Here is a 13246-nt window from a genome sequence, read left to right as displayed (position 1 = left end):
AAGTTGAGGCTTTTCTAAGTAACTTTTAGGTGCGATTAAAAAAAGAGATTAATTAGATCAATTAATTACAGACCATAATTAATGAATTGCTCAATTTTCTCTTGACAGCACTAATTTGGATTCTATTTTCTGATTTTGGTGCTGATGTGGGCCAACGTGAGTGGCCTTGGCGTAGGTATGAGTGCTTTCAATGGGGATAACGCTCAGTGGTCAGGGTTTGATTCCCAGCTCCACGACATACCGATGTGTCCTGGGACAAGACACTTAACCCCAAGTTGCTCCTGATTGCTGTGTGAATGGGTATCAAAGATGAGTGATGCACATGGATGTGCTGTATGAAAGTGTGAGTGAGTGAGTGGGTGAATCATCAAGACTAGAGAAGCTTTATATAAACACAAACGTGATGGTATGTATTTGTGGATCGGAAGTTTCTTGATGTGGATTCTGGTGTGAAGTATCTTCAACTGTGAAGGTTGAAGGATGAAAGACTGAATGAGTGTTTTTCTTGGAATCATGTCTTCTTACACCGGAAGGTCAATTTAATTGTTCTACTTTAGATTCTTTTTCTTTGCCAATTAAAGATGCAATACTTACAGGGTAGAAACAAAAAAGTCATATCGCAAAATCAAATGGCAATATATGTCATGAAAAAACAAATGCCCTAATGGTTCAGCTTTACAGTTATAATACTTAACACTGCACACGTTCAGATTAGTGTTGTTTAAATGCTCATTTCCAAAAGAAAAAAGAAGAACAGGAAATGAAAGGCAAAATGTGACTTTGTGCTGGAATTTTTAAAAAAAATGTTTTGCTTCTGTCTTTTGCTTAAAGAGCATTGTTGAGGAGCCGTCAGTCTGCGGTCACTTCTCCAATTCAAGCTTTTAGGTCACATTGACTGGAGGTGTGGAAGACAATGATGGGTAAAGGTCACGCGCCAGTGAAACTTACTCAACATTTACAGTAAATGGATTTACTGTGTACATTAAAATATGTTGTATCCTACACGCCCGTTACTGATAACTGGTGAGTCACAGCTTCTGCTTCTGCACGTACATCTCATTAACTCAGTGGGGTTTTTTTTGTCCATCGCTCTATATTTCCTGACTCAAGACGAAACTAAAACTAAATTTTCCCCCCTAATTTCGTCCTTTTATAAAACTTTAATGGTTGGATTAAACATCTCATGCATCAATTTAATTTAGATTCAATCACATATTCAGTTTATCATTTAGTGTATTATTAATTGTTTAAGTTTATTTAAGCAATTTCCCACTCTGCATTTACATAAAGAAGCCACTAGAGGCCAATGCTGTGACAGATATAATAAGTGTTTGAATTTTAAATGATAACACACACGTTTTCACACCTTTTCTGTCTTGTGAACCTCAATGGTGTTTGAAGCTCTCCTGAGGTTGTTTATTGCTTTCAGACGTCAGTGGCAAAGCACTTTTTTATTGTCTCAGAATGGGAATATGTTTTAGGAGACATTTCTTACATTAACTGAAATTACTGACTCATTTTCCCCGCACTTTTAAATCCTCCTCATACTCTTGCTGCTCTTTCTGTTCATTGGTGTTTTCATCTTCATTCATTTTCTGAATAAAACTTGAGACGACAACAAAGGTACCAGAAACTGTGTTGTGCAGTCGTAACAGGTGAAAACTACCTGATAGAATCACTAAATAAACACAAATTAACAAGTATAAATGTCATTTTAGCCTTTAAAGCCTTTAAAATGTGTTATTTTCTGTTTTATTTTGAAGTTGCTGAACTTGCGCGCCACTTCCTGTCTGTGTCCTGTTTCCTGCTTCTTTGATTGTATGCCTCGCCCTAATTAGTCTCACCTGTGTTCAGTTAGCCCCGCCTCCTCATGGAATCGGCTGTCTCTCAGTGTCACTTCCTATGTCCAAGTGCCATCTTTCGCATCTGTCTGATTTATATCCAAACTTAGTTCCTAGTTTTTTGGACTTTCCTGTCGACGCGCCGCTAAGCAACCAGAAACTGTAAGCTAAATTTGATAAATGATCATTTTTGGGTTCACTAGACCTCAAGGTCACATGAAATCAGTGAGGTAAAATGTAGTGATGTTTGTAGCCTTGGTTTCATGCAAGGGTTTTCTGGGCTCTGTTGGTTGAAATGTTATATTTTAATTTGTGTGTTATCACTTAAACTTAAGAGTCAATGTTCCTGTTACCTTCGAGTGAACTCAGAGCCCCGAGTGTGCGACGTCATTTATTTACAGTTGTTATACAGCAGTGGTCGGCAATTGGTGGCCCGTGGGCCGAAACTGGCCCCCCAGCATCAATATCTGGCCCGGCAGATGATTGAACAAATCTGATCTTAAATAATTTGCTTATCTTAACAAAAAAAAATTAAATTTCATATCAAGTTCAGACCTTTTATTATGGAAAAAGAAACAACTACATTGCCAAATCCCTTGTTGGCTATGTACTGGAGAGAACGGAAATTGGGGATGCCACCTTTCTTACTTACGCCCCTTTGCATCTTTTGTTTATTTCAAGGTTTTACCTTTTTACTTTTTCCTTTTCATTCCACCCTGTGTTGTGTTTTATTGTTGTATTTGCTTTTTAAATTTTATTCTCCTATACACTGTGAAGCACTTTGAGCTGCAATCATTGTATGAAAGGTGCTATACAAATAAAGTGTATTATTATTATTACTATGAAGTCACTTCCCTCTTGGTCTCCATTATTGTCAAACAGGTGCAGTTTTACCAGAATAGCCTGGGCGGTGATTTCTTGCTGCTGTTGGAACTAAAGGAAGTTTTGCGGTAAGTGACACATCACTGGTGGAGGATCTTGTGTATTTTTTTTTTTTTCTTTGACTTCACAGTCTTTAATTATAATAATTCACAATATAATTGTGTAGTTATGTGTTTAATTGTGGCCATTGCACAGGAAACTCCTCTAAAGTGTTAGTTTTACTCCATACAGCAGTATTTACTCAGAAAAGAAATACTGCTAAATCATATGTTATGTATTGTACGGCACTTACTAGTGTGACGTCATGGTATTATTTATACAGAAAACACACTGCTAAATCACAGTAATGTGTGGCATAACCTTAACGTTACTGTAATAAATATAATAGTTGAGTGTGAATGTTTTTTAAATGGCTCTAATGAACATTAAATAACGGTGAGTATAACAGTTGTATACTATGGGGGTCTATTATGGTCGACATTAAAATCACCCCCCCCCCCAAGCACCAGCATCACATTTATTTATTTATTTATTTAATTATTTATTGTTTATTAATGTGCATCTTTTAACACAAACAATATAATTTACATATAAAATACACAACAGTCAACGGTGTGTTAACTCTTTCAAAAAAATGTAAATAATCAACTGTTTTACATTGTATAAGAGATGTTTTTGAATATAAGTCATAATATTTTCAGTCTTTATGTTAAGTTACACGTTTTTGGGTTGCTGTTTTTTTTTTTTTTAGAGAGTCAGGGCTCTGCAGGTGTGTGCTGTGATTGGTGGATGGGGCCGTGATGTCAGCATGACTTGCGAGAAAGGAGGGCGAGTGCTTTGGCGTGGATGGGCTTATAGAGGAGAGTAAAGCTGGAGGGGCTCAGCTGGCCGTTGCCCTGAGCGTCCACTTTCCCCATCAACACGTAGTTCAAGCCTGTATCGCAGAGACACAACAGGAAGAGATATGTCAACAAATATCAATCTTGGATAATATCTTAAAGGGATACTTGAGTAAAAGTACAAGTATCTTAAGAAAATGACTATGGTAGAAGTCACTTTTTATAGTATTACTTCAGTGAAAGTCTTTAAGTATTGTGACAGTTACTGTACTGAAGTAATTTTCTGATATAAAATGTACTTTTAAGTTTTACAAAAGGTGAGGTGTAAGGATTGAACCATAGCTCAGTGGTAGGGCGAGTTGTCTTTCAACTGGAAGGGTGTGGGTTCAATTCCTGGATCTGCTAGCCTATATGTGTCCTTGAGCAAGACACTTAACAGACCAATTCCAACTCTGATTCTTCTTTTGATTTTATTTGGTAGTAACAAAGATAGTAATGGGAAATGTATTGGAGTAAAAGTTGCTAGAAATATAAATATATACTATTTGGATGGGGTTAGTTTTACATGGGGAGGTGCAAGGATGGATTACTGAACGGGCCTACCGGGCCCAGGGCCTTGAGGGGCTAATAATTGATAACCTTTTTTTTCTTTGTACTGTTGTTGATTTATGCATTTTCTTGTCTGTGCCCAGGGGCCCACTGGCTCATAATCCATACATGACATCAGTTATATCTGTCAGAATACGATATTTGGATATCACTGACAGCGGCTTTAAGCCTGATGTCCACATTTTGCGAGTGTTGTACCTTTGCTTAGGCCGGGGCATCTCTTGCAGGTGGAGGTCAGAGTGACTGACGTGGCCGGGCCTGATGTGGCGACGTTGAGGCGTCCTGTCTTGTAGGCCTTGATCAGGGCCACCTCGACTTTTGCGGAGCCTCTTTGACCAGCAGTCACAGACGTGATCCTACCCGTAATAACTGAAAGAAAGGTCAAAAATTAAGAATATTGAAATTTCCGAGGAAAAAAAAGAAGAGGGGAAATAGTCTTTCACTTAAGAATTATTAAGTATCACATGCATAAAATGAAGTTATTAATTATTGATTAACTTACCAAACATATAGGGATGCAATAATGTAAGATATTAACAATATTGGCGATGATCATAGCAAATGTCCATTACCAGGATAATTGTGAATGAGAACATATTTAAAATATTGTCTTGTTCACTCTCATGCAATCCTGGTGATTTTATTTTGAAGTGCCACAAGGTGGAGCCTGCATCATTCCAGTCATCATAGGACCATGTGATTTATGATCTTGGTTTTTCCCTTCAGAATGATCACTAAACATTATTTTAGTTTTTTTAAATGACATCATTTTGTAACTTTTTGTAACTCATTTTTGTAATGTTACTGACTTGTTTTGGAACTTTTTTCGGTAACATTCTTAATATTAGGGAATCTGTTTCCTCTGAATGCATAAGCGTACATTAGACATTGATGCAAATGGCAGTGGTGCATTTTAGGGTGTGCCCAAATCCACCTGCACAGGTTTATTTATGGAGATGAGGTCACTGCACAAGTCGCATGCTTCCGAGTGGTTGTATTTATCATGTTTCTCATGGGTGTGTTTGGATTGATACATGCAAATTAGGTGATTTGCCTTTTGTTCTTGCACCATAGCCTATTATTACTATTATTGTTATTATATTATTATCATTAATTTGCCAGGTTGTAGGAGAGATAGATTCTCTGCAGTTGACACACATCTGATAGTGTGTGAAGTGAAAGCACACAAGTGGAATATCTTTGCTTAAAAAAAGAGAAAATAGATGATTATCATCAGTTTCCTTTGCCTAAGGTTAAAGTATGTCATTGTGAGACCAATGCTAGACTGTTAAATGACAACTAGACCTTGTGAAGACACTTTGTTGGGTGTGAGCGCAGACTATACATAAATATAGACGCGTTCTTGAGGCGTGAAAAGTGAAGCCAAGGAAGTACGGCTAAAGTAACAGTTAGCCACCGGGGGGGCGACTGTGCTGGTTGCAGAAAAGGAACGCTGAATAGGAGTTTATGGGAAAATGAGCCTATTTTACTTGATTTGTAATGTCACTCATTTTCCTGAGGAGTTAATGGTTTCAGTTGCCATTTTCAGCTCTTCTTCAACAGAACATGATGCCAATTTTGTACATTATGTTCCCATTTAGAGGAAAACGGACGAAAAAGGACAGCACATGTGAGTGGACACTGTCTACATGTTTGTAATGCAACAAGAACACATTGTCCATGGCTGTGTGAGGTGGGGTCCAAAGAGCAAAAGAACAACGAGCTAAAATAAGTGTCGAGGTCCAGCTGTGAGGACATAGAGGTTTTCGTTGGGACGAGAGAGCAGCTGATTGTGTTGTGGCTCACCAAAGTCGTGAGGGCAGTAGCTGGTCTGCAGAGTCCCTGTCCGCTTACACGCCTGTGTGCACAGTGGGTTCAGTGGTAACGCTGCAGAAAACACACACAAAGCAGATAATCAAACACTTACATTAGCATCCTACACACAGGTGTGGAACAAAGAGCCGATTCATCGCCATCAGGAGAAGCACTGGTTTCATTTTCGTCAGCACGTACCATGAAATTGAGGAAGCTAAATGGAGCTCTGCCATCATTCCATACATTTTCGTGCACAGTTAGCTCAGCTATTCCATATCGTTAGAAGACTGTCCTTGTCCCAGTAAATAAGCACAAATGAGATATTAATTTATTGGATGAAGTGTGTCCGGCTCACAGCAGGCTGCATATAAAGATTGGTTTAATGATTCCAAACCTTTTATTTGCTTCTTTTATCCCTCTGGTCTAATCAGAAGTACCCGCCCATAGCCTTTTGTATGTACTTGGCACTAAGTTCATTTTGTCCATCATTGTACGCCGAGCAGGGGAACTTGTGATGATGGACGAGCAATACCACTGGAAACCATGGGGGCAGTATAGAGTTAATAGTACAATCAGTCAGGAAAACCACAAGGAAACAACCTACAGTTGTAATGAAACCACTGTAAAAACATGCTGCCAGAACTCACTGGTTTATCCCTGCAGCCAGAAAACAAAGGGTGACTGCCAGGGACTCGGCTTCACTCACTGGTGCACTGTGGTTTTATTCGAGGGGCTATCCCAGGTCATCGATCTCTCTCAACGTCAACACTAACAAGTAGTAATCCCCGTAATTGGGATGCCTTGGATTTAGTAGTCTTACACTCCACGGCCACAAAATCTGTTTGCTTTTCAGTCAATTTCAGATCCAGCGTAATAAAAATAACAAATTTTAATAGTTGCTATGGCGATGCCTGCAACTCTGATGCACTCCCCTCTGGAGGAAGTATTGTGTAAATGTCTATACCAACACAAAAGATGCACAGAGACATGTACGGTAGTGACAGAGATAACGTTAGGGAGTAGCAATGGTCCTTTAGTTTACCGTTTAGCTGTTGACTAGTTGTTAGCATACCAAGCACCAGTCTTTCCACCATCTGTGAACTTTAATTTTACTTTTAAAAACTCACGTTTCTTGCTCACAGCAGGCTTCTTCGTCACCGTTTTGCTTGTTCCTGGTTTTGCTGTCACTTTAGGTTTAGCGGGCGGTTTAACTCCACTCCTGACTGTGGGCTTTACTGGTTTGACTGCAGGTTTTAAGGTGGGTTTGACCTTCACTGCAGGTTTGCGCGTGGGTTTCGCCTTGATGCTGGGTTTGAGAGTCGGTTTGACAAACTTGGGTTTGGGTGTAGGTTTGGATCCAGGTTTAGGTGCGGGCTTCTTCACAGGTACCTTAGGTGTTGGTTTGGGTTTAGCCCAGGGCTTGACTGCCGGCTTCTTGGTAGGTTTGCGCAGAGGAGGTTTCTTCACCAGTGTTTTTTTGGTGGGCTTTGCCTGGACGGCAGGTTTTGGTTTGGGGGTCGGTTTGGTGGGTTTACTCGGCCTCACGGCTTTTTTTTGTGGCATGGCCGTTGTCTGAGGCCTGTAGATGAAGTCTCCCCCGGCAGTGGGTCTCCGGGAACCGCGGGGCACACTGGAGTAGTGGGCCATGAAGCCATCGGAGGTCACGCTGAGGTCAGAGACAAACTGGACAAGTAGCTCGTTCCCATTGGTCACGATAGTGCTGCGGAAATGAGAGGAGACGTGGATGAAAGGGGGAACATGAGAAATCAAATTTTGATTTGATTGGCAGAACTTAGTCATTTTTTTCTTTACACTCATTTCTGATCAGTACTCTCACCCCAGTGAACATCTAAGATTCTGACTCGAAATTCGACTTGAGCCCTGCTTTCCAGGACTCGTGACTCTATTAAATAAACTATTTGGCACCTATGTTTTCATATGCCCGATTATTTTGGTTGTTTTTTTTTAACACTGTCTCACCTTGGAGCCCTGTCTCCACAGAATTTCCCAATTCTTCTCGAGTTGTCCTTCTCTCCTCCGTTAAACAACGCCACATAGTCGTAGCGGCAGTACGTGTCCGGCTCCAAGTCCAGCTTCTCAAACTTCACCTCGATCACCTATAGAGAAGAGGTGGAAACAAAACATTATATCATGACGAGGAATTAAAACATGTGAGCTGTGTCATGAGGCCAGTACAGAGCAGATGTAGGAAGAGGAGGAGGCGGAGGACGAGAAGAAGAAGGAGGAGGAGAAGGAAAAGGGCCCAACTTCAGAAACACAGGAGGGCATTTAGTCCCTCTCTTTTGACCTTGCTTTTGGCTCTCTACGTTCAATCTCTTGGCACACATGAGCACGCCTGCAGGTTTTCAATGAAGTCTTTCATTTTCATTTTGAACCTTGCCATTAGTACACCGTCTCTCACTCTCGCTCTCACACACACACACAGAGCGACCTGAACGTGTCCCTGTGATGGGCCCCTTCACTACCATTTTGATTCCTCTTCCTCTTCCTCCACCAGCAGGTCTTATGTAACACACTGAGCGGCAGCTTAAGTTTGACTTAAATTAACTCTTTCATTCAGAGAATTGAAAACGGCAGTGCTGCTCTTGATGAGCTGGAGGTGTGAAGAGGTTCATCGTCTGATTGGCGGACACAGTTGAGGTGACGGCAAACTGTGTGTCTTTAGCACCAACTATAGCGTCACAGTTCAAAGTTCACTTGGCTCGTTTTTTTATGAACAAAAAGAAAAGAAACTTATTGCTACTTTATGTCACTACTAAAACTGCGATATAAAAGGAATCATAGCTTTGACCCCGAATATGTGACCTATAAACTCACACCCCCAGGATGTCCATATAAGGAGTTGTGTATTATGCCCTCGGCAATTTACCATGGGTGCACCTGCGGCGCAGATCCATATTCATTCATTCATTCATTCATTCATTCATTCATCCATCATCCTCTACATGAGGGTTGCAGGGCCGAGTGAAAGGCTTTCGACAATTGATTATTTGCTTGAGGGTTTTTTCCTTTTTGAAGAAAAACAGACTGCAACCTCTTCAGTATGAATATCTTCTGGTTTCCGTCCTCCCTTTTCGGCAGTAAATGACATTTTTTTGACAATGTCAGTCGGCACTTGACATCTGTAATGTTGCATTAGTGCTTTCGTCTGGATTCAGTCCTCTTTTGTCCTGGTTATCATTTCTTTTCGCCTTCTTCCCTTTCCTTCTTTTACATTTTGAGGTTTGGAATCGCAGATCAACATAGTTTTCTGTAATTTTATGGTCCAAACAACGAATCAATGAATCAAGTAAATAATTAACATATGAATCAATTGATTTGAAATCTAAAGAGAACCTGAATGTAACATAATGGAGTCTAGTAGGTTTTTTGTGGCCATGTAACCATGGAAATGAGAGATTTTACTAACAATATGACATTGGACTGATCACACCACATCACAGTTAAGTTTAGTTAAAGGTCTAAAGATCATTTAACGCTTCATACTTCAGTGTTTTTCATCAGACAGTGTTTTGTTTGGCTTACATTACTCTGCTCGACGGTGATATGCCAGGAGCAGCTGATGCCTGCTGGGTAATCAGAGTTGGGCCAGTTGGGCGTCTTAACCGAACCCTGCTCTTTAGTCAGTCGTCCTCCGCAGAACTGATTCTCTGTGGAGACAAAAAGAAAAAGAAAACGTCAGATTCTGACCTCCTTCAAATGAGCCCTTTTGTCCTGTGATACTGAACCTGGAACAAAACGAACATGAGCCGCTTTTGAAAACATGACATTTTGGTTTTGTTCATCACAGAGAGGATTGTGTGATTCTCTGGGGATGAATGTACAATAATGCCAGAGCATTGGCTCAGACGTCCTGTGTTGCCAGATGCTACTAGAAGAAAACAAAATTAGCTGCAGTGTGACAGTTGGACCCCCTTTTAGACCCCAGATGTCATTAAGTAGAGGTCAGAACATGTCCTGAATGTGTCCTTATATCCAATCAAGTGGTTTGAGTATGCAGGACAAATTAGAGACCACCTTCTCATTTGACAACCTCCGTAGTTTCACCATTGTCTTTTTACATTAATCAGCTTTTGTACATTATTTAAACAATTATTGTCACATGATTTGTTTTTTTTACAAAGCTGTAACGTACCAAAAGGATAAACATAGACTATGTATCTATATAAACATACATACATAACCATACATATAAAACAGAAAAGATAGTACAAAACAAAATAGTTGCATAAAATTAACATTTTAGGAGAGTTCATGGCTTGTAAATCACCTGTGATTCATGAGGTGATTGCGGGAGAAATCGCGGGAGTACTAAAATATTCTACTCATGTAAAAATATTATGATAGTAAAAGTACTGGTCTAAAAATCAAGTTAAAGTTAAAAGAAAGGACAAGGGGACACAAATCTCACATTAATTGTTCAGTGCTGCCAATATGTATACACACAATGTAGCAGTTAAAATGGGTCAAAGGTCACAAATGCTTTAACTTTCTCTCTCACTCAGGGACCTTAATTAGCGACCAATTCACCTGTCCTCGCCATTCACCTGTCCTCATCATTTATTTTTTAAATTCAGGTCAACATTAACAGATGTGATTTTAAAATGTAGCAAAGTACAGTACTAAAAATAAATAAGCAAAAGTAAAATGACTAGTTAAAATGACTTTAAAAAATACAAGTACACAAAAAACCTATTCAATGACAGTAATGCAAGTACAGTAAATGTAATTCATTACTTTCCACCTCTGCATATTTGCTCCTTGAATTTGAGGGAATTGGTCCTTGAAAGGTCCTTGAATTTGATGTCAACCAAAGTGTGGGAACCCTGTTTGTATAATCGAACACAGGAAGGGGAAGCTAGGTCCACTCGTATATGGTCACTGGAGACGCTTCCCTTTTAATGCCGTGTGTGAACAGTCGTCCTTAGCAGTGTCCGCATGTGATCGGATCACTGATACCAGATCTTTACCGAACCCTCATTTGTGCGTGTGTGACGTCCTCACCTTCCACATGAGGCTTCCCCGCGGTGAAGTAAGCCAGAAAGCCTCTTCCTCCGGTGGCCTCGTCCGACACCATGTCTATCATCATGGTGTTGGAGGTGGAGATGAGGGCACCAGGCCTGAACGTCCCGCAGAAGCGTCCCAGCTTCTGCACCAAGCGGTTGTGACCGTTGTAGACGTCCAGGTAGTCGTAGCGACAGGTGGGGTCGGCCTCCAAGTCGAAGAGGCGGAAAGACAGCATGACCACATGACCCTCAGGGACCTGAAGGAGGCGACAGGTGCTGATTTTAGTGAAAAGGACCAGAACCAAGAGATGATGTTTCGCATGTATTTATTTGAAAGAATATAAGCAACATTTTAATTTTTCTGTTGAAAAAAGTTGTTACATTATGACAGTGGTGTCGGCATTAGCGTTACAATTAGGGCTGAAAGAATTACTCGATTATTAATCGATTACTAACTTAATAGTGAACTAACCTTTAAAGAATAAATTTTTCGGTTTCTTAAATGTTAACATCTTGTGGCTTCTTTAAATCTTTAAAAATGAATGCTTTTGGTTTGTGCGCAAAACAAGACATTTGAGAATGTCATCATTCCTTACTTTTTGTGACATTTGATGAACATTTGATAAAATTAATTTTAGTAAGGGCAATAAAATTGCAGCCAAAACAACAATGTAAAATATAAGAAATATATTCAAATAGAGTTAATTACATAATTTATCTGCGTAATAACCAATGGGTTAAGAAAGATTTATCCACTTGTGAAGGTGATATAGTCTGTCAAGTTGAACGGACAATTGTTGGCATGTACAGTATACATTATACAGTCCAGTATATACTATAAAATATCTGTCATTAATTATTTTGCATGTTGTGCATGTCAAAGATTTGTATTGGTATAATTCACCCTGTGGTTACTTCATAGATGGTATATTCCAGTTACAATTTAGAGGCTAATGATTAAGTAGAAAGGTCGTCTAAAACCTTGTGTTTTTTGTGTTTTCTTTCTAAGAGGACAACACATTCTAAGCATATACATCGGTCTAGTACAGATTAGTGGACTTACAGTGATGTACCAGGTGCATTTACTGTTGGGTTTGTAGTGACTGGGGAAACCTTCGCTGGCCACGATGCCCGAGTCTATGACCAGGTGACCTCCACAGAGGAAGGTCGGCCTGAAAGAGAAACTGTATGTCAAGTCTTAAAGCTCCAGGAACATTTAATGGCTGAATAAGAACGTTAGTCTGCGTGTGGAGTCGGGGGGGACCCACTGCCCTGCCCTGCCCTGCATGTTTTAGATGCTGCCCTGCTCCCACACACCTGATTCATATGAGTGGGTCGTTATCAGGACTTTGCAGATTTGAATCAGGTGTGTTGGAGCAGGGCAGCACCTAAACCATACTATAAAGCCCCCATCTTGCCAGTAGATATCACTAATTCTTACATACTGGACCTTTTGAACTTGAAAAGCTGCACTAGGAGAAAATGTCATAATTGTTGTGTACGTAGGAACGGACACACACACACACACACACACACACACTCAGGTTTTTACATACATGCTGAAAAACCACAGCAGCACAGTCTGTCTCTGTTCCCCGGGGTTGGGGAGGTTTCCACTGAGCCCTCATGGTTAAGTGTGTGTGTGTGTGTGTGTACTTATATCTGTTACCATCGTACCTCGGACCTTTTCTGGCATTAACACTGACCTTGTCAGGACCAGTAGAGACCAAAAACCTGGTCCTAAGAAAGCAGAACCTCATTTCTAAGGAAGTGGTTAAGTTTGGGGCTAAGGTTTGAATTCTGGTTAGGGTCAGGGGTGAGGCTTTTACGGCTGCCCAAGTGAATGGAAGTCAATGCAGAGTCATTAAAAGGAACGTGTGTGTGTGTGTGTGTGTGTGTGTGTGTGTGTGAGAGTTCAAATCAACCACAAGAAAGTTGTAGATGCATCGTTTACTTGACTTTCAAACAGTATGCTCTTTCACACTCAGATAAACGCACATCAAAGCAGCTTCAGGAGCCCCACACTCATTAATTTAGACGTCGTTTGCCCTGTTATCTGCTCACTTCCTTCCTCCCTCCCTTTTTAAGTCTCTGTATTTTATCATTTTTGTGTTTTGCATGTGCGGCGTCTGCGTAGGAAAAGCCTCAGTGCATACTTTGGAGGGCCGTTCCCGCATGTGATCATCGACCAGTATAGTCCCTCAGGCATGCATCGTGTCTGCTGTGGTTGTCG

At 40.4% G+C, this 13246-nt stretch overlaps 1 protein-coding gene across 1 annotated transcript; it reads right to left on the bottom strand.

Annotated features, from left to right (window-relative positions):
* Positions 1-3267: 3267 nt before the first annotated feature.
* pcolceb (procollagen C-endopeptidase enhancer b) lies at positions 3268-12426 on the bottom strand. The gene is made up of 9 exons (XM_058623844.1): positions 12413-12426; positions 12077-12197; positions 11012-11270; positions 9533-9657; positions 7967-8103; positions 7114-7706; positions 5978-6058; positions 4370-4540; positions 3268-3657 (listed from the first exon to the last, which is right to left on the bottom strand). Exons 1-9 carry the CDS (start codon positions 12424-12426, stop codon positions 3527-3529), a joined length of 1632 nt encoding a protein of 543 aa, XP_058479827.1. The 3' UTR covers positions 3268-3526.
* Between the last annotated feature and the right edge of the window lie 820 nt (positions 12427-13246).

This window comes from Solea solea, chromosome 3 (genome assembly GCF_958295425.1).
Source record: "Solea solea chromosome 3, fSolSol10.1, whole genome shotgun sequence".
Taxonomy (NCBI): Eukaryota; Metazoa; Chordata; class Actinopteri; order Pleuronectiformes; family Soleidae; genus Solea; species Solea solea.
Note: the sequence above shows the minus strand (reverse complement) of the source record. Positions and strands in the feature narration are given on the sequence as shown.